This window comes from Lonchura striata, chromosome 10 (genome assembly GCF_046129695.1).
Source record: "Lonchura striata isolate bLonStr1 chromosome 10, bLonStr1.mat, whole genome shotgun sequence".
Taxonomy (NCBI): Eukaryota; Metazoa; Chordata; class Aves; order Passeriformes; family Estrildidae; genus Lonchura; species Lonchura striata.
Window position 1 is genome coordinate 14,473,307 of NC_134612.1, and position 22,503 is coordinate 14,495,809.

Here is a 22,503-nt window from a genome sequence, read left to right on the forward strand (position 1 = left end):
GCACTAATATTTAGCTTTTGAATTGAGATCCCTTTCTTAACAAAAAACTGGATGCAATTTGGAAACAAGCACAGCACATGAGAGACTCAGGATTGCTAAATTATTCTGCTGTTTCTCCCATCCCCTGCCATCCTGTGAGTCAACTCTTGAGCACTTTCATCTTAAAGCTGAAACCTATACTAAGCTCTACTCAGTCTGGCTGAGCAGTCAGGCAAGATGAGGGGGACCTGCCTCCAAGTCAGGCTGGCACAGAAGTATTTGTGCCCATCACCACTGCTGCCTCTCTCCACTCAGGTGCAGCTACAAACCCTGGCTGGTCAAAACCCATGGCTTTCCTTTGCTGGGGTGGACATGAGGATGGGCTCTCTCTGCTCAGTATCTGCTTCAGTTGTTATGACTGTGAACTACTGTGTAGCCTGGGGAGACCAAATCCAGCAGATGGGAGACCCTCCTGCAAAACTTGCCTGTTAGCTGCCAGATTTGGCTGCAAGTAGACAATGAGATCCAGTGGAGCACCATGGCAGGGTCATCAGGACAGGAGCTGTGCAGATAGCACAAATTAAAGGTGATAGTTGTTTTCTCACTGCTGACCCTGACGCATACAAATATTTGGCAACTGCGATGGATTACTTCTCAAAATGCACTAAAGATAAACCTCTACAGGATAAACTACCCCAAAGTGTTGAGGTCTTTGATTGAATTCATCAGACATTCATGTGTATCCACACAAATCAATGCCAAGGCAGGGAATTTGTCAATCAGGTAAGTGAGGAAATACATTAACAGGTGACAGACAACAATTTGCCAGGACACATAACCCTAGAGCCAGCAAGCTTGTGAAATGGCAGAATTGAACTGTGAAAGACAAATCACTGAGGGTGGAGAGAGTGTCTTCATTATGTCTTGCTCTCACCTGCAACTGCAGAACAAAGTCCAGAGAATTTTTTTCTCTCATCCTCTGCTGCATTAAAAATGTGAACAACCTGTTAATATACATTACAAATTCTGTTACTGTCTCATTTAATAGCGAGATAACAATCGTGTGCCATTTACATATTTTGCATTTTATTGCTCTTGCATAATTCATCATAAGTAACATAACATTCTTGTCAGGAGAAGTTCTGCAAAATTTTAGAAAATGGAAGGAGAGCTGTATTGCAATCAGAAATAGCAATTAGTATTGAAGTGTTTAGGCAAAATAAAAGGAAATTAAGTAACAAGCAAGAAGCATGAATGGAAGAGAAAAAAAATGGGCTGATTACAGTTAGGCACAAAATGAAAGTATGGACTAGAAAGTGACACCCTGCAAAACATGGGAATGCTTGGCTCACATTGTAGGCAAGATAGGTTTAATGATGAAATGGGTATACTGCAAAAGAGTAATTGTTATGGAAGAACACATGTTTTAGGGAATAATAGCAGTGCTGAATCAGTTACTAAAGTCTGTAGAAAACTGGAGCTATGACTGAGCAGACTGTAAGTTTCTGAAAAAAATGGTAATTTTTGAGAGCTCTACAATTGCTCTATCTCACATTAGTATAGCTGCAAACAATAGTCTGCAGTAGGATAAAAGAGTAGGATTTTATCAAATTTTCTTCATTACAATCACCTTCATTTGTACTGCTAATTTTGGCATGAAAACACTCAGACAATGACATTCAAATGTTCTTTGGATCAAAATTTGATCTCATTTCACATCTGGACAAACTAAAGTAAAGGCATACATATATATAAAATATTTTATTATCTAGTAACTACAACTGTTAGACAGGGAGCAGAATGTAGTTAGATGATTTCAATTCCCTTCTGCTTTAAACCTGAGCCAGATTTGAGGAGATTACAGTCCTGGTAAGGGAGCCCCAAATGTCCCATAAGCAAAACACAAGTTTAGACTGGATGTGACTAACTCTGTAGAGTCCAAAGTGGTTTATGGTGGTAGCTGAAAAAAGTTAAGTCTCAGTAATTTTGGCTCTGAAGAGGATGACTTGGATAACTTTGTCATTCCCTTTGATTTCAACTCCTATACAGCAGTAAACATCACACTGAGACATGGGAGGGACCTGGTCATGAGCAAATCTAGACTGGCAGAAAATCAAGCACCACACATTTTTCACCAGTGGAGGAACTCTTCTATCCAGAGATTTTTGACTTGTGGGCCACATCCCATTGAATTTGTGGTCACATGTGTCCCTCTGGCAGCTCAGCGAATGACATAGCATGTAGCAGGATTAAGAAAGGATTGGTTATAACTTTCTTCTAATGGCATTTAATGGCTAAAGATGAAGAACTGTGTACTGGCACATATGCATGAATCACAGTCTGGAAAGTCTATTTTGATTGGTAGGGAAAACTACAGAGATGTTGGATACCTCTGAATGATGATAACTGATGGCAAATCTGACATCTAAAAGCCATTCACAATACATTGATACATAACCCCATGTTTAGAGACACCATTCCTCCTGCCCCCACCCCCAAAACAATCTGAATAATGAATCAAATGGTCTCAGGAGTAATTGGATCTTTTTCTGTGTAATTAGCAATTTTTCCCCTTGCATTATAATTTAAAGTACTGTGGATGAATTGAGCAACTCATGTAATGAGTCATTAGACTGAGGCTTTTAAGGAAGTTATTTCTGAAGGTCTGTGGAGGCTAAAATATGTCTAAATTAAAAGAATGACAGGCTGCAATCATGGCTGTAAAATAAAGGTGCTCAGTAAGCAGTCCTATTACAATCAGAAAGAAAAAGAAGCAGATCTCTGTCTTGTGCATGGAAGCAGAGGAAATGATGAATACCTTAGGTAACTCATTCTGTGCAAAATCAATCTTTCACTGTCAATTTTAAATGAACTAATTTGTTCACAAATCTGCTCAGTCAGTTTGGAAGCATACTCAGTTCATCCATATTAGCAAATCCTTTAATCTTGACTAGTCCACTGAGTAAGAAATCTAGAAATGTGTTAATATGACTGGACATATGTAGTAGGATAAGAATTGATTCTTTTAATTACTGTCTATTCAAGTTATAGTTCCTTCTTTTACTGAACTATTGACCCACTGATATATAAAGAGATTACTGTTATGACTAAAATACCTTCCAAAGTTATATTTAACTCTTTCTTTATTGGCGAATGTGAGATAGAAAAATAATCTTTGAGTTATCCAAAAATAAACAATGTAATCTAATTTGAGGTTTCTTTCTGACATGTTTCCATTAATTCTGGAGATTCAAACTGATATTTGAAATATAAAAAGCATAAGCCCCAAGTTATTGCTAAAGGAATTTTATAATCCTTTCTTCCAATTTAGATAAAACTATAACATGCTATTTGTAATTCTAGTTTGATATCAAGACAGTCAGATTTTCACCCATCACAATTCAACTACTGTGCTTGGTGGCAAATCCCCACTGAAATTCACTGATGACAAAAGTATTTTCTTAACAAAAGAAGTTAAATAAAAAAGACAGAAAGAGATGGCTCCTGTTCCTCTCATTCCTACTCTGTCTACACAGAATAAATTAAACTCTGGAAAACAGCTGTGTATAAACTCACTGTATTTTGCAAGCAAACAAGATTATGCTTGCTCTTGCTCACCCATGGAGATGGGACAAACACCAGAAATAATCCCAAATAACTGTACAGTGACAATGGAAAACAGCATTGTAATGATTTTGGTATGGTCTTTGGTACCAAAAACAAACAAACAAACAAAAAATCTGGCATTTACTTGTTGGCTTTTCACCTTACATTTTAAAAGAGCCTCTGCAGCAGGGTGGTCCTAGGTAAGGACCTATATTGGGGCATATTGTCCTAAAGCTGAACATTTACACCCCGCTTGGGGAGCAAATGCTTTATTAGCATGAGCAGTATGACTGTGAATCATCTTTATTAATCACATGAATAATTTGAACTACAGGTCTAGAAAAATGCCTTAGCACCCTGCCTGGGTGGACAATCACTTTTAGCAGCTTTGAGAACTTTGCACTGGACTAGACTTTTAAGATTTCAGAGAGTTTTTTAAGTGGAACTTGAATATGGAAACACAAAGTGAGCAGGTTTCTGGCTAAATATGTAAAAATGTAATTTACTGAATTCTTCTTGCTGCAAACCAGCAAGGCAGATCCTTCTGTTTTGTTCTGAGCCTGGATAATTTGAGTCCTGTTGCCTTTGTCAGATATCTATTTGTCCACTAAGGTTTTGACTTGGTCTGTCTCTTGCAACATCACTTTTTGCTAGCTACAGTCTTTAATTATGTAAATATAAGTAAACAGAAAGAGATTAAATTTTCACTTAAGCCTTCTATTGTTTCTCTCTTTCATCAAATTTTCACTTGAAGGACATTCCCAGGCAATACTTGACATGACTGGAAGGAGATAGCTGTTGTATTTTGAATTCAGAATGTGTGAAGATTTCTGAGCATCCATCTACTTCATTTCAGGCTGTGTCTCTCCTCAGTTTTCAATGTTATGGTTGTTTTGCTCACCTACTTTTTCAGTAGGCTGAGCTTCTGGGGCCTGGCTGGTGGGAACCAGCAGATTCCTGTCACTGAAGGCAGCAAATTAACAGTGGCTTTTCCCAGTCTGCTTTCCTACTGCATTAAGGCTGGCCTTTGCCATCTGAGCTGTTGATTTGTATGAACTCAGACTTTCTTAACTGGGCCTGTAACCAGTCTGAGAGGGATTAGGACAACACAACACCATAACCAGCCATCTCACGTGCTCTTGTTCTCTCATGTTAGTGTAACAGTGGGTGTTATGGTATGCCCAATTATTGTTTGAAATTTTGGCCAAAAGTGTCTCTATAAACATTCAGCGTTCATTTACATCTTTATGGTTTGACATTTTTCCTCTTAATTTGCTTCAGCAGCACCCATTTTCTAGATTTTGGCTCACTAATTTGTTTCTGTCTCTTACAGTTATCCTTGCAGTGCTCCCCTGTGTCCATCCACTTCCTATTCTTAAGATCTTTGAAAAAAGGATTAGAAGAACATACACATCAGCAGATGACCCTTGATCTAGTAGACTACCCCAAACACATGAAAGGTGAAAATGTTTTCTTTGCCCTGTGCTCCTTACTCAGCAATCCAATTTCAGTTGTGTTCATAATGGGGGGGAAGCGTGGCAGGGGCAGGGCAGGGTGTGCCCAACACCCTCCTGGTGGTGGGTAGTTCCTCCTGAGAATCCCACTGGGTCCAATGGCAGCTGGTGTTGATTTCTGTTCCCTGATGAAAGAGATGAGGAAATTTCTTCATTTACTTTAATGATTATTGCAACTTCACAGAGAAGTAGCTGATTCTGCAAATAGTTCTATGAAATGATTAGCCTTTGCAAATGCCAGGATACTTAAAGATAACTATGTTGATGTCATATATCTCTATCTCCCTGTATGTAATTCTCTGCATATGCTTATGTGTGTGCTATTTTGCATGATCTTGGTGGAGGACAGGAGGGTAGCTTGGTTTGGCTCATTTAATATATTAATTATGATGGCCTTAAATGTGAAAATAAAAAACCCCAAAACCTAATGACAATTTAAATGTCTAAATTAGTGCAGAACTGGAAAAGATTCCTCTTGCTTCCAAGGCACATGTAGGATTGAACAGAGCATTGAATGGCGCATCTCTATCAGCCAGTGCATTTTGATAATTGATCAAATTTCTATATTAATTAGAAAACATGCACCCAAAGTAGGTGGGATCATAAGATTCTATCAGCTCAGTTTTTCTTAATCCCCTTGCCTGAATGAGAAAGTGAAGTGCCTGGCTTTTCCCTAACTCTGAATTCTAGAGATTGCCTTGACCACTGCTTGTTTCAATTTATCTGGGAATGTAATTTGTGCTGTATGCTCTCTTATTGTCTGAAAATGCCTTTTAATTTCCTGAATACATATATGTATACAATGAATATTAATCGAGAGCTGAGTAGTATCTCTTCTGCCATCATACAAAAATATTTTATCAAAGACAGGTTGTATCTACAATTGCATATTTAAAGTCTACACTGGAATGGTTCATGAGTTTGACTGAGTATGGATTGAAGTCCTTCACTAAAATTTTGGATTTTCTCATGTAGAAATAAATGTTGCTAACCAGGAACATGGAATTTAAAAACCCTCAAAACACTCGTGTATTTTTCCTCAGTAAAACAGTTATTTACTTACTTTCAGGTACTCTGGCCAGCAGAGCCATGGGTATTACTGGTGTTATATTTGGCTAAAATCTTACCACCAATCTCAGCTTCTGGCATGGAAAGGCCACAGAAAGGATACAAAGCTACAACCTGAAGGTGAGACCCATCCCTTGCAACCTTTGCATGAGGTGAAGAAAATGAAGGAAATGAATAAACTGCCCACCTGCTAAAATTGGTGCTGCAAACTGCCCCCAGGAGAACTGCCAAGGAATCCAGCCTCATATTGCCTGGGGAATGCAAGAGTTCCACTGTGGCTCCTCAGACTCTGTTCCCATCCTTGCCCTTCTGCCCAGGAAATACCATTTAATGCATGTGCCCAGTTACTGCAACAACTTTGAAGAAAGGAAGAGTAAGGTTTGCATTTTAGTTTCCTCATAATAAACTCTTAATTTTAGTCTGCTTGCCTCAATATAATTTCTGGTTTATATCCTCTGGTGTCTGTGGCTTTACCTTCCATGCAGGATGACAGATTGAGTGCTAATTCTACCACCTGTAAACCTTGTTTATTTCAAAATGTCACTTGTTTTTTATATCTGAAGTGTCAAGAGAGATGTTCTCCCAGGACACCAAAAATCAGTCATTATTATAACACAGCTATTAAGCCACCCATGTCTCAAACACATCAGTCAAAGACATCTGTCCTGCAACTATACAGCAGAAAGGGCAGCATGTTATTAGAGAGAAAGAGAGATACCAGCGGAGCCAAAATAATTTTCTGAATATATCACTGAGGCTGTCTGAATGCTGTAGAACCCACGGCAGAACCCACATATTGTAAAGGAAGTTTCAGTCCACTGTGATCGTGTAATTGCTCCACGGTAATTCCTTCTAGAAACTTCAACGGCTCTGAATCTGGGCTCCCACACATGTTGTTGAGTAATTGCAAAAATTCTGTTTTTCCAGAAGGTTGAAGAAGAAAAAGCTCTTCCATAAGCCAGATTTCTTACCTCCAGGATTTTTGCAAGTTCTAGAAAATGCACCTAGCACATCCTAACATTTAGTTTGGAGTCAAACATGACCAGCATAGGAGCAAGGAAGACAAGAAGAGAAAACTTTCTGAGGGCATCTGCTAGGCCCACGTTGGCTGTCTTGGCAAGACATGTCAGGATGCATTGGCAGTGCGCAGTGAGGCTGAAGATTCCCTACTGGCTGGAACCGAGTCATTTGCCAGGCTTTCCTTGTCAGGGAGAGTTAAACCAGTCACTGATCCTAATTCTAACACTGTTGTTGCAGCATTCCAATTTTTAATCGCTACATGACTTGTCAGGTTGGATATGAGCCACAAGAATAAAATTTAAAAACCTCCTAATAATGAGGGTGTCAAAGATGACTAGCACTTGGTGTTTCTTCCACTACCTTTCCATTTCTTAAAAGTGAAACTAAGTGCACTCATTTTCAAATGCCCTCTATCTTTTCATTTCTTCCCCCAATAGATCTTTTCCTGAAATCCACCAATATAGTCAGTGTAAGTAGCAAATTTCTGCACTCCTTATACAGTGTTGGGGGAGCTTACTTTGGGCTTAAGAGCATAATTTGAAAAGGAGTTCCCCTTCTTCCACTGTTATGGGACAATATGGTGGAGAATTAGGTAAAAAAATAAATGTGCCATATGCCTTCATCCTAGGATGGCAGCCTCTTTTTCTAGCTGCTTTGCTCCCTGTGTTTTGAAACCTATGAAAAGTGAATTTCCTGCCTTCAATGAGCAAGAATGAGCTGTCTTTGGTATTTGGACTGTCTTTGGACAGTTTTGCATATCACCAATTTGTCTTTAAATGTTTGAAATTTGAAGTAATTGTAGACAATTGACATAAGCAAAGCGGAAGACACCCAGAAGTGAAAGGCGTTTCAGGCTACCAAACTGACACACACATCCCAGTATTCCTTTCCCCATGACAGAAGATGGTGGGGAGAGATGTGCTTCATGCTGTAAGTTCCTGGATGCTGCCAAAAAAATAATCTTCCTGAGTTCTCATTTGCAATTGAACTAACTTACCATCTTCATCTGCTGTTGGAATGAAATAAAATAATTAATTTCGAAAGACACCAGAATGCTAACAAATGTGGGCTGCTGAATGCCTGTCTTTTTCAAAAATTAGCTTACCCTTAGCAGTGTTTCAGTTCACTGATTTCTTCTTGAATTATTTTGTTATAGAATGCTTAAATTCACAGTACTTTCCACAGAAGAAAATCTGTACTAAAATCTCTAATCGCTGCAAAAAATGCAGGATCAGTTGACCTCATCTTGGATTGAGATTAGAAGTAAATTTACAGCACAATAAAGCTACATGCAAGAAGAATTAAATGCAGTTATGATTTTAATACTGATACCAACAACTGGAACAATTCAATATTTATTGTGGAAATTTAGTTCAGCATCAGAGCTGAGTCAAGAAAATGGAATAATCCAATTAAAAATTGGTGATGTGGTGAATTCGTCAGTGTTTGAGATGCTGTGGTTTATTTGAAAGGCTGCATATTTTGGACTGAGCTCAATGACTGTTGCAAAATGCTATGTTTTCATGAAAAAATAAAAAAGTTTATCTGGGACTACAAAGGCAACTACATAGAAGGAGAAATTGTGGTGTGTGCCTCGCCTCCAGCCAAGGCAGTTGCTGTGGTAGGGCTGTAAATCCATCAGTGCAATTTACTGCAGCAACACAACTTCTGAAATCCATCCCCATGTTCCCTACAGTGAGGCAGGAACAGGGGCTCTAACTCCCAGGTGCATTTGGTATTTGGGGAAATGTCCATGGAGGCTCTCCAGCCCTATCAGCCTTTTTCCTGGAAGCACACTGCTGCTCCAAAGAGCTCTTCATGGCTCCAAGAAAAAGCTGTGGTGGAAGCTGTCCTTTTCTTAGTAGAACAGAGAAGTTTGCACTGAGTAATGCTCCTTGGTGCTTCTTTGGTCCCTCTATTTTACTCAGCTGTTATTAAAATCTCTATTTTACTCAGAACTTAGTGCTACAACATCTATGCTATCCTTTCCTTTGGGAAGCTGAAAGGTACATCATTGAAGAGATAACACAATGTAGGTGTGGCTTTACAAAAAGTAAAATTAATGGGCACTTACATTTATTGCTGCTTAACTGATGAGTTATCTAGTGCAGTGGCTTTTGTGCTGTTCACCATCCCTGTTGCTATCTCTCTTTCCTGTAAATATAAACTGTTCTGGCAGAGCTAATAAGACTTTTTAAGTATAAATAAAATTTTTCACCAAGGAGCATTCTTGGCTCTATGTCCCAGTTTCAGAAATACACAAAACTAGGATTCAAGAAAACTTTCCTAACCAAAAAAAGTGCCAGGAGAGGGGCAGAAAAACTATATTTTCCTTTTAAAAACTCAGACTATGGGTAGTTTGAGGCTTTGTTCCCTTTTATTCTGATCATCAGAGGCTGAGGAAAATCACACTTGAGTTCAGAAAAAGGTGTTATTTTTGTCATTTCTATTATGAGAAAACTGGGATGAATGTGATTTTGAGTTTGGCTTAGAAATAGCTTATAAGTTAAGTTTTGGTTTTGCAGAACAAAGTCTGAAATTATTGTGCATAAAGCATGCTTATTATTGAAATAATGAACTTGTATAGACTTGTATAAAAATAAGATTTAGCCTTTTTAATCTTTCCTGACAACCCAGGGTACCGGAACTCTTTTCCTTCTCTCCGAAGCACAACTTGGTTGAGATTTTCAAAAGAGGGAAACAGGATTAAATTTGATTAAGGATTTCAGGGGTTCAATGTAGGGTAAATTATTTTTATCCATTCTGATTTGACTTTGTATGAGAAACTAAGCTGAGTTTGTACTTTAGCTACCTATGTTTTAAAACAGTGACTCTCTATAGAAAATGTATTCAGATGACATGAAACTGTCCTTTATCAACTATTCAGTAAATTATCAAAGTATTTCAGGTGTTTATCTTAGACCTCAGTTTCTGATTAATATATTGGAGTGAAATATATATCCAAATTAACCCTACACTTTTCTGTCATTATACAACCTAAACTTGCCCAACAAACCCTCTGTGCATCTCTTAGTTTCCTTCAATTTAGATTGATTAGGGGAGAGGGCTTTTCTGATAAAAGAATGGCTTAATCTTTATTTGCCTAGAGCAGTTAGAAAAATAAGTGAAGCAAGCAGCCTCCTGTGACTGATTTCTGCTCACTTAAGGCAATTCACCCTTGAAACAGAGAATAATTGTTCTCCATCCTTTTCCAGACATTGTCTTCCTTTTCATGTATTATATCCAAATATTCTTTAAGATTTTGAACATTAGAGTAATACAGGATGAATCAGAGCCATGCACCAGGCTAAATTTTGCCTACAGAGGCTTATCCAGAGATTTCACAAAAGGCAATGGAAACCACACACACATCCAGGAGTAAAATTTGGTCCATGGCCTCCCTAAATTTTGAATTAAAAAAAAAAAAAAGAAAAAAGAAAAAAGTGAAAGAAAGAGAAAGAAAAAAAGATGTATTTCTATTTCAAACAACAAGATAATAATGTGTGGGCTTTGATCAAACTGCTAGATGTCAACAATATAATATTTTAGAGCTGTGCATTTTATAGGAATTTACTGCCTAGGTGGTACTATTCTGGACAGGAAATGTGTATGTACCTGGGAAATTCCCTTTTTGGGCACCTTTAGCTTCTGTACCTCAGTTTTGTGTGGAAAAGGTAACAAATGTTTTCCTTTCAGTACACACAGAGAAGGAGAACCACTCCATCTCCTCTTTTACTGAACTCTATTTAAAAAAAAACCACCATTTTTTTCTTTCTTGCAACTGGTCAAATGCTTGGCAATGACCAACAAATTATATGCTTTGTCTTATTCAGAAGGAACCTATGAAACTCTTTTTAGCTAGATTAGGTCTAGCCATAATATTATTATCTTGTCAGGCTGAGCTTGAAAGTGAAACAACTCCTAGAAATTCCAAGTTTAGTAATCCTTAATGTAAACATTTCTCTATAATTGGATTTAAATTAAATTATTGTTACTCCAGTAACAAAACTGTACCAAGGGTGGGTACAGTAGTTCACCCTGAAACTTTGTTTTTTAGTGACTTCTTCCTCAGAGCTGCACCTTACAAATTCTTTTCTATCAGTGGAACTGAGGACACAGTATGATACTGCAAACTTAATCTTAAGAACTGTTTTTGAACTGCAAAATTTCATCAAATAATTATTTTTAATTTTAGGGTTGAAGAATAATACAAAGCAAAAGTAAACTTTCCCTTAAGAAAAATTTAAAAAAAAATTAGTTACAATTTGGAGAGTAAGGCTTTTACAGAGCTATCTTAAGCAAATTAAGGCTGTATGCCTGGAAATATATTTGCTAGAAATGCATAATTAAAACTACAAATAACAAACTGTTGAGAAGTATTTGGTTGTGGTCCTTCAAAAGCTGTAATTATATATCCTGCAATATATATATATATATATATTGCTGCCTCATAGTTTAGTTCGTTGCACTCTATCTGAAAATGCAGCACTTAGGCTTTTCATTAAAAAAGTCTTCCAGTGCCTCCAGTGACAGGGAGACCAGCATAGGTCATATAGCTGGGGACTGACCCAAAGCTGTAAACTGTAAATACCAAAATGGAGCACAGATAAACTGCTGACTTTATAAAAATCATGGGTGTTTTAATAGGATAAGAACTTCAATTGTTCTCTTCCTTTATTTCATCATACCCACTGTGTTGGACAAATTTGTGCTGGACAAATTTGTGTCAGCTAATACAGTTCTCTGCAGGTGATTTGCAACGTGTGTGTTTAGTGTAAATTTTCACTAGAAATTTCTTACAGCTGAATGTTGCTTCATCATGCTAGGTTCTTTCAAATGCTCATTAACAGTGAGTTGGGATGGACCAATTCTTTACCAGCTGATCCTTAGGAGGTGTTTGTGAAAAAAAAAAAATCACTGCTTCATGCACCTAGGTATGATATCAAGGAGACACTGAACTGTTGTATAATAAGAAGAGAAAGTATGAAGTTAAATAGTCACCTCTTCATGAGTCTAGACCTGTAAAATAATGCATTTGTTCATGAAACTCTGAGCAGAATAGAAATAGGTGTTTTTAATCTTGGATTATAATACAAAATCCAATGGTTTTAAGAGTCCTGAATCAACTACTTTTTACTTCTCAGTCCCTCTGCAATAAAACCTATGGCATTTCTATAGTGGACAGTTGGTTAAGGGCATCACCTGCTAAACTTCCAAGTTGTACCAGTTCTTGCTATTGTGCTGTTTGTGGTTCTTCCTTTTGCCAGTATATCCTTGACACAGACTTTCAAAAATAGTATGTCCTGTTTTAAAAATAATGATTTAATAAGTAGACATGAATGGGTGTGTAATTCAAAAATGCAGCTTGCTAACCCCATCCTTTTTTAGCCTCTGCAGTTAGAACTGAGACGTAGTTTTACTGTGACACACTGTGAGAATCTGTATCTCATTGTTGCTTAGATCATGGATGGGCAACAATGGCTTTTTTCAAAGTTTCACAGACTAGCAAACTTAAAGTAGCTCCTTTTAATTGAAACCCAGACATACTTTTAGGTAAAAACAAAACTGAGCTAGCTTGAGTTTTTCCCAAGCCAAACAAAAGAGATTGGAACTTTCCATTGTTTTTGTCTGCCAACCATGCATTGTTAAAGGAATCGAAATAAAGAGGGAAAGGGGTCAAGGGTTATAGAGCTCATATTTCCACTCTACATGACCCCATCTCAGCAATAGTGGGACCCTCGTGATCAGTTCCTGTTGGTCTAACGGAACAGCCATTTCTTAAGAAAAGGAATTACTGCGTACAGTACCTTTGTGACTAACAGAAGAATACCCCAGCTCTTCAAAGGTCCTTTCATTACAGCCTCTGAAGAGGACTCTGACATTACTTTCTTGAGATTATAATGAAAACAGCTGTACTTGTACCAATTCCCCTTTTTATTATTTTTTTGGAACAAAACAAGATTGATGTTATGCCACTTTCTGTTCTGTCATGAGAATAAGGTATCACAAATGCTAATAACTACCACAGTAGCAATATGCACTACTTTGATCTTTTCCCTATTCTTTAATTTGGGCAGCTGGCCACTAAATTCCTTCCTTAAAATCTGTACTGCCTAAAAATTCAAAGGGAAAAATGGCCAACAAAATCAAATGTACACATTTAAAACCATTCATCTGACTAGTCCAGTTCAAATCCTACATGAGCAGGATTGCAAATACCATACTTTGATTTTTGTGATTCTAGGCACTGAAATCTTAATACACATTCTTTTGACAATAGATTGTTGCAGAACAAGAAACACCCCAAACAACCAATCCTCATTAAAACCTAAAGTTTGTAATCCCTTCATTCTTACTGGTTGCTTTGCCAAAGACTTCTTAAGAGATTATTGAGCTTATTAATGAAAATCCAAAAGTAATTTTAAGAGATTTTTTTCTCCTTATAAGACAGTAAAATTAAACATATTGTGGATTTTATTTTTTCCAGTCAAAGGCAATGCAAGAAGGCAGGATCTGGCAACAGAAGCTGTCAAGATTCCAAACCCAGAAATGCAAACACCTACTGTCCAAATTATTGTTGTACTGGTAGAAACAGGTGAGTAGCCTTTGGTGCTACTGCTAATAAACAGAACAGAACTGTGTATTGCCAGTTGAATTTCTTTTTCAGGAACTCAACTTTCAAAGTGAATCAGAAGTACAATTTTTCTGTTCTCTGCATTTCACTTTGGTCCCAGTTCTATCTTCATGACAAGCACCATTAGCCTCGTTTACACAAATACTGCAATGAAAATGATAAAGTGACTGGTAGCACTCAGAATTTGCAAGTAAAGATCTCTAAATGAGAATTTTGGATCCTCACTTCCAACCAACAGCAACAATTTAGATACTTAAGTTCTTTCCTGGAAGCCACAGTACAATGTTTCCAAAAGCAGAAAGAAATGCCTCATGGAAAATTCAGAATCAGCTGAAGATGTAATTTTGTTGCATAAATGCTTTTGAAAATATGACTGTTCTGTTCCTTAGTACATGAAATGTAATAATTTTTAGAAAATTTAAAATTTAGCAAAATTTGTATGAAATGGAGTGAGAGGAAAAAGTTTAACAAATACAGTCCCCAGAGTAAAAGCATCATGAGAGAACATCTACATATCCAAGTTAATTCACTGTTTGGGGTGTTTTTATTCTTGGTTTCATTTCAAAGAGAAACATTAAAGTGGTAAATGAGGAAGTAACAGAGAAATATGAATTGTTATGTTTGTGAGTTACTGGGAGATGAGGTACTGCTTAGAGAAATAGGAGCCTCCTGAAGTGTTCAAAAAGATGAGAACATTGTATATGCTATAAAACAAGATTATAAAGTGGAATAAAATTTTAGGATGCATAAAATGAGAGGTATGAAATGGGGAGATATCTATCTATCTATCTATCTGATATTTATGGAGAGGAAACCAGTCAAACAGGGGATGTATTGCAATACATTGCAACTGATTTGATTGCATATATGCTTATGGCTACTCTTGTGTTCAGCCACACATAACTGAGTGCATCTTGCACAGTTGGGAGCAGGCTGGGGAAATTTTATTTACACTGATATAAACTGTGGTCATTCTGCATGGATATTCTGAATGCAGCTTCAGTTTGGAAGGGGAAGGAGGGGATGCAGCAGGGTGAATGGAGCCTTGCAAACAAGCTATTACAGGAATTGATTTGTGTTGTACTAAAGGCTATTCATTACTCCTTTGCAATTTCTCTGCACACAACACAGTTTTTGTCTGCTAATATAGCTTTGAGTATGCATACTTATTTTTGTTTGAGCACTAGTTTTTGCTTTAGGCCTGGTTTTGCTGCATAAACAATTCCTGACAGTGGTTTGGTGCAGCAGAGTATCTGCTTGCCTAGGTATGTTTGACATACAGAGCAGATGGTTATGACTATAAAAGCCTTCCAGAGGCCACACACCACTGGGCATCTCTACTGAATTGTGCAGCTGTTTTTCAGGGTTTGAAGTACAAGAAAACCAGCAAAATGAGGAGGGAATATGATTGTACAGAATGGAAATCACCACAGTCGTTCTACAAATTCAACTTAATGAATTAAATGTGGTGTTCCTTGTCATTCCAGTATTAGTAAATTCATAGAGCTATTCTCACTAAAAAATGTATTGAAATTGTCATCTGGAGACCTCCAACCTCACATTTTGCATCAGTGATTTAAGCTGAGAAACTTGTCCATGAACTTCAGAGATTAGTACATCAGTACAGATTTAGCACTGCTAACTCTTTAAGCCAGCAACCTCTTTTTAGGAGAGAATATAAATGCATGAGGTATGTCCCAAAATATGCTCTTAAATCTGCAAAAGTCTATTCATTATACTCTGTAATTATGCCTTTATGAATTGCACTGGAGCAATGTCAGCTGGCAAAAAGTAGATATAGAAATACACAAAACAAAATCTGCAATAGAAGCAAAGAAACATCTTGCATGATGAAGGAATATCGCACAGAACAGGATAGATGTGGGGCAAAAATTCAAAACTTAAACAGCAAAAAAGTGATCCTGTACAGAGTAATAGCTGCATAGTGTGCCCACGAGTAGAAGAAAGCCAGGGGAAGAGAGCTTCAAATTTGAACTCAGAAGATGTTATAAGGTAGTAGCCAGTAGGAAAAAGGATGTAATATAGAAAAAGGGCATTAGTGGGACCACTCTCAAAGCCAGTGATTCACTGAAAGGGACAGATATAATGACAGCAGAGCATTAAAGACAAGAATGGCAGAGTATCAGAAAATTCTTAGTTATCTTAGACTTTAAAGTAAAAAGACACACGTGCAGGGCCTGTCTGATCATTCCAGTATTTGAGAATATGTTTCATACTAACACTATTTTTTCTTTTTCCCTCTATACTAATGGATTTTTCTTGTAATAGTTTATTTGTTCCTGCTGAGATATGTACACATGCACATGTACACACTGCCTCACGCTCCTATACAGCTAAGCATGACCCAGAGTACAACATTATCTTCTGCATTTGTTCATATTCCTGGAAAAATACTCAAGGGAGGCAGCACAGATCTGATATATGGATGCCAATTTGTCCTTCTGTCTTAACAACACAGCCAAGGTCTGACCTTCCCCAGCTTCCAGGGGTTTCTGGGTAGAGGAAGGTAAAAAAAAAAAAAAAAAAAAAAAAAAAAAATCACGAGACTATTATAGATTAAAAGAGCCCTGAAAATGGAAAAATGTTAATTAATAAGTCATATATCTATAACCCATTTGGATTTTTACTTACCTTTGCCAGATTAAGATATTCAGATGAAGCACTGGAACTATACATACATTAAAGAAAGGTGTGTACATAGCTGCAAAGGAAGGTGAAATACCTTTTTCCTAACAAGAGATTTAAATTATTTTTTAATATCTTTTGTGAATCACTACTAAAAAAAGTAGCAACTTCTCAAGCTTTTGGAAAAAAAAGAAACAAAAGAACAGCCTTTGGATGCCCACAGTAGGTGGCATCAGCTACTGACCTACCTACTAATAAGGCAAATGAAAGGAAAACAGCCTGAGAGGGAACTAAATAGCAGAGAGCCAAAGTCTTGAGAACAGGCAAAGGAGGCATACAGTGCTTAATTCACCCTGACTAAAAAGCTCTGTCAAACCACAAGTTGAAGATACAACAATTACAACAGGAAAAAGTTAATTGCATTATATTCTTTTGACTGGAATACTGCTGGAATACGTGGCTGAAAACAGAAAGTCTAGTAAGAGTCTTTAAGAAAATAACATATAGCCTGGGAGGAAGCACTAGGGCTACTCAGGCTTCAGTGTGCTGTTGCAGGAGCTCTGTCCTAGTGGATGATCTATGGGAAATAGCTCTGAAATCAAATTAACTGAGCTGCATTGGCTTCACAACCAGCACTTTGTGCAGTAAACAGAATCATGGGACAGAATAAATTAGACAGAAAAGTCCGAATCATAAATGCCTTCCTTGGCTGCTTTGGAAATGTGCAATGCTTATTAGAGTTCCTAAACCTGTTCCTGTCCCTTAAAGCCTTCTGGAATATTTAGAAAACATTTCCTTAGAGCCTCAGTACTTTTCCTACACTCTCTTGTAAGCAAATAGAGGATTTTAACATGTCTTTAATAATCATAAACTTTTCTCTGAAGCAGCTCATTGTTCCATTTTTTACATTTACTGAATATCAACATTAGGGTTTGATTAATTAATATATTTAATACTTAGTTTGATGTATTTTTGATAATTCTATATTATTAAATTTATATACAAATATTTAATATATACATAATGTCTGGTGAAAACACTGTCCTGAAAAGCCTTTTTGGGAACTTTTTTTGACATGGAACAGTTTTGCTACTATTGTTATTTTTGGTCATTTATTTTTCACTGTTACTTTGGCATTTGACTCATTTTACATTTCTAATATGCATTATTTGATTTTAACGCTTAACTTTGAAATAATGCAAAAACCACAATTAAAACATTTTTTAAATGTATGTATTTTTATGTGTTTTATTGGCTTAAGGGACAAGAAGATTGAAGCCTTGATGTCTTGCAAGTTTCCCAGTTAAAAAAAAAAGGAAAAAAAAACCCACATCTATACAGAATTCTTGCCTTTTTGTTTGGAAAGATTCTTGCAATTTCTTCCCATGGCTTTAGTGACTTCTGGAAATTTCTCATATAGTCCATACCATCAGCAGGATTCTTTCTCAGATTTCTCACCCTTTTTAATTTGTAACCCCTAGTTACCTGCTCCATCCTTTCCTTCCCCCTCCCTTCTCCAACACTAATAGGCCTGCTGGAATCCACCTTCTAAATGAAATCAGTCAAGTCACCTCAGCTTAGATTGCCTTATTCCCATGCTGTAGAATGAAAGCACTTCATTGAATCAAAAATGTTCTACATTCAATTGTCATAAATAACAATGCACAGCAAAGAACTTAAGCTATCAACATAAACAATACAATATGAAACTGTGCTTCAAACCAGATGCTTCTTTATTTCTGCCCAAACAGTTTGAAGAGCCTGTTAAAATGCTTCAAGTTGCTGTTTACAGAGGGTCAAACGAACATTTCTCAATGAAATGTGTCCCTTCTGGTTCCTTAATGATTAAATACAGTGAAACAATAGCCATTTAAAATAGCAAAAGAATATCTGATGACTTTTTTTTGTTAGGATTGTTAAAATAGGAGGAGTTGAAAATCTTTTTGTGAGGTGAGAGAAAAATGCTCTGACAGGATCTGAGTCACCTCAAAGATTTTGACAATTTGTCAAAAATCATTACACTTGTCAAGTAGCCTTTTTGCAGGACACTCGGGAAAACAAGCAGCATCTTTGCTAGGATTGGCAAAGAATTTCCCACAACACCCCAAAATGTTGCATCATGTGTCTGCTCCACCTCCCTTCACCTCCTCCTCCAAAATGAGTAATCTCAAGCACAGATCTTCATTCCTGGAGGAAACAAGCAATCCAATTAAAATCTGTGTGCTTGTGCTGTTGACAAAGGGTTCTCTGTAACCCCAAGATTCCAGTTTTGCCTCCTGGATCCTGCTCCTGCTGTCCTATGCCATCATTCAGCCTGGTGTAGGTATTGCCCTTGGCTCCGTAGCATTAAATTTTTGTTCTTTTGAGATTTGTTGGTAGAACTTCAACCTTTAGAATCCACTTTAATCTGTTAAATAGAGCTGAGCTTCACAGAAAAATACTTTGCGCTTACCCAAAGACACCCATGCAACTGGAATGTCAAATGGTGACTGAAATAAGATGAAAGTTGATTTTGTTTGATAAGAAACACACCATTAACAACAACAACAAAAAAAAGGCAGGTGGGAGTAAACAATGCCTTGATTCTTCATGGTCTGGAATGAAATTGTATTTCTTTTCACACTTTATCAAAACCTTGTCAGGACCTGGAAAACAGAGCTACCAGGTCACTGTATTTCTGTTGCAACTCCATGGAGTTTTGGTATTTGTGACCTCATTCTTACCAACTATTCATATTTAAACCTTTCAGAGTTTTGCTGTACAATAAAAGTGAAGCCAGCAACATTTCTGTTAAATTCACATTATCATGTTGGAGAGTCTGACCTTTTCTGTAAACATACACAGCATGCAAACATCAAAACAGTCAAGGAATAGCAATAACAGGTAATAAGTTTTTGCTGTATGAACTTAGTTACTCAGCTTCCTCATGTTTTAGAATCTTTATAAGGCAGATAAATAATAAATGAGATTCTTATTAAACTGGATCAATTCACATCAGGTAAATAAGTGCTTTCCTTAAGAAATTGCAAGTTTATGGAGATTAATATGATGGGTTTCACAGTACTTTTTTCTAAGTTGAATGCTTGTTTCAAGAGAAAAATTCTTAAAACTCCTTGCCTCCATAGAGGTAAATTTATAATCCTGTCTTTGTATTTCGGGCAAGAAAATACAGGGAACCTTCTTTCCTACTTTAAAACCTGAGATAGGACAGAGGCCTGGGAGTCCCTAATTCTGGTGAGAACAAGATCTTCTTTCCTACATTTGGTGTCCTAAAAGGGCCATGAAGTTACTGGTGCATATCAACTATAAACCAGTCTGCAAAACTGGCAGGACATAGAGTGGTTGGTGGTGCACTGGTGGGATTATTCTCATTTGGATTTGACTGCAGGAGCCTCTCAGTACCTCTGGGGTTGCTGTGAGACAGGGAGATTGGGAAAGGGTTTTCAGCCTGTGTGGTGTTATGCAGCATGCAAAGGTCTCTTCTAGCCTGTTAGAAGATTCACAGCAGTTTCTGGTTATTATGGAGAGAAATAAGTGTACAAAGAACTACCTGTATATATGCATACATTGATGTATAAAAGATATATGAAAAGATAAAAATGTGGGTGCTGGTCAGGTGCACGGGTCTTGCAGCATCTCCCCTCTGTCCCCAGCCCCAGATTTATTTTGCAGACTCCCCCTCTTCCTCCTTCTCGCTAAACCTCACCAATGGGCTCAGACTGCAAATTCTGGGGTTGGGATGACCAGTCAGATGATGGCTTTTTGGATGAAAATTAAGCAAAATAAGTAAGAAAAGGTCATGAGCATGTTGAAAATCCCGCTAGCCATCACAGACAGGTACAGTGGCCACGCTGCCTCTCACAGACTCCATTTCCACAGATAACAACTGCTGCCCATTAGGCCCAGCTCAGCTGCAGACATTAAGCTCTTTGCACTGCATGAACCCATGCTAAGTGAAGTGCATCACTGTAACTGACTTTCTATATCTCTACCTTAGCTTCCCCCAAGAACTATGGTAAAAATAATGGCATTTGTTCGTTATTGTTCCTGCTTTAGCTCCCTTTAATTATATCTTTGCCCATCCCAGACTTTCTGCCTGCAAGAACAAATTCTGAAAGTACACAGGACAAAAATATGTAGGTTTTACATCACAGCAAGAGTTTTCTGTCCTCAGGTGTTGTATTCCATCTTTGTTGGAAATGTGAAGTAAAATTTATGCCAAGTTTACACTGTTAAAATGAACAGAAATTTTGGCCAGGATACTTTGATATATAGGGTACAAGCCACTTAAGTTTAGTTAGGCTGATTTCTAAGCTCCAGAAAGGATCTATTGAAAGAATGAAGCATATTAAGGCTATGGCAGACCCTTGGTATTTGGCCTGTATTAATTCTAATACGATAATATCATTCAGGTTGCAGAAAAAGTAGCTAAGCACCAAATGGCTTGCTTAGAAGATAGCAACAGGTACTACAAATATTAAAAATCATTTAATAATGGAACAAATAGAATGACAGGAGGCTATCAGAATTTACATAACTGAAATCAATCCTGCTTCAGGCAAAATGATGAGCTAGATGATCCCCCTTTCTGATTGTTATAGTATGATTAATCCTATGATTTTCTGATCCACTTTCCTTAATTTCTTTTGAGAAATCATGTGTCTATCTGTGAATAGGTACAGGGCATTAAAGAAGTTTTCTCACAGCTTTCTGAACCTTCCAGGAAGAGGATGGAAGTTTTAGACCATATCCTCTTTGCACAGAGGGTGTACAGGTAGGGAACAGAGAAAATGCAGTATTAGCCTTTTTCATTTTGACCTTTAGCAGACCTGCCAGCCAGCACTAGCTCAAAGAGGAGACTTGGTGGAAGAGAAGGGGTTGGTCTGTTTTGCTTCCTTTAGGAAGGTTACAGCATACTCGCCTTTCTCCACTTAGGTTGAAAGTCAGTCCTTTATGAGATCACATCCAGAGACATTTTATAAGATCATTTTTCTCCTTGATGTTATTTGGGCTTATGGACATTTAAAAAAGATATTTTTGGTACAGAACTGGTAATTCCCTCTCCCTGAGTAGCTTCCCAGAGGGTTGTTACTTTTCTGTGCTGTGTATAAATCTGTAAATTACTTTATTTTTCCCTGTGTTTCATAGAACAGTTAGTAAGATCATAAGTGGTGGCTTTTTGCCTCAGAGGTTTGGAAACACTGTCGTCAGTTGAGTTTTGACTGCATTTGCTTAGTTTGAAGTCATGAGTCTCTGCTGCCAGCAGACAGTTAGCATCTTCAGGATGTTCACTTAAGAACATCCTAAAGATAATTGAAATTTCAATTCCTCAAACTGCCAGTATTAAGTAATAATTTCATAGCTGATCTTTGAGAGATTTGTGTAAAAATGGTTTGCCCAGCCCACACACTGTACAGGAAAAACTGCACCCATCACTCTCTGCCTGAATTGGCACAGCTTTTGAATGAGCTACAGAGATACGTACTCAGAGGATCTTCTGTACATGCAAAATGCTGACTTTGGCAGCTCCAGCAAAGGCTGGAATATGGGCCTGAACTGAAAAACTTACATATACAAGGGAAAATCCAGCTACTTTTGCTAACACAGATGTAAATCAGGAATATGCCTTTGACAGTCGGTGGTACTACACTGCACGGGCAGGGAATCGGGGCCAGAACAGAGATCTGGAATGCTGCCAAGCTGAAGCCATATTAGGTTGATACCTGTTCTGAAAACCTATAGAAACCATCATCTCCCAGTTTATCAAACCACAACTACAGATGCTTAAATAAAAATGAAAAAACCCCAGTGTGTTTGTGAAATCTGGCCTTTATTTTTTATCACTCTCATGACAAAAAGTGTTAGAAAAATGTCTTAAACCACTACTTGGGGATTTCCTCCAAGCACTATGCCAGCTGCTCTCAGCCTCCATTGTGAAATGATGGGCTGCTGGCATAGCCAAAGTACTTTACACTCCAGCAACCACTGGATGCATAGCAGCCCTTTGGGAGTCATTACCAACTGGTGTAATTTAGG

The 22,503-nt window shown here is 37.5% G+C and overlaps 1 protein-coding gene across 10 annotated transcripts in view; it reads left to right on the top strand.

Annotated features, from left to right (window-relative positions):
- The window catches only part of LOC110473922 (uncharacterized), a 224,217-nt gene that overhangs the window by 137,232 nt on the left and 64,482 nt on the right, over nt 1-22,503 (top strand). For 3 of the 10 annotated variants that reach the window (XR_013340523.1, XR_013340522.1, XR_013340517.1), the window contains 3 exons: nt 4,919-5,045; nt 6,169-6,545; nt 13,675-16,354. Coding sequence is in view for 3 of the 10 variants with exons in the window: in XM_077785672.1 (XP_077641798.1) it covers nt 6,169-6,287; nt 13,675-13,782 (227 nt within the window). In the remaining 7 variants the exon portion in view is untranslated. Of the gene's footprint in view, nt 1-4,918; nt 5,046-6,168; nt 6,606-13,674; nt 16,355-22,503 lie in introns of those variants that run through there. The other 7 variants (XM_077785672.1, XM_077785673.1, XM_077785674.1 and 4 more) reach the window with 4 other exon arrangements.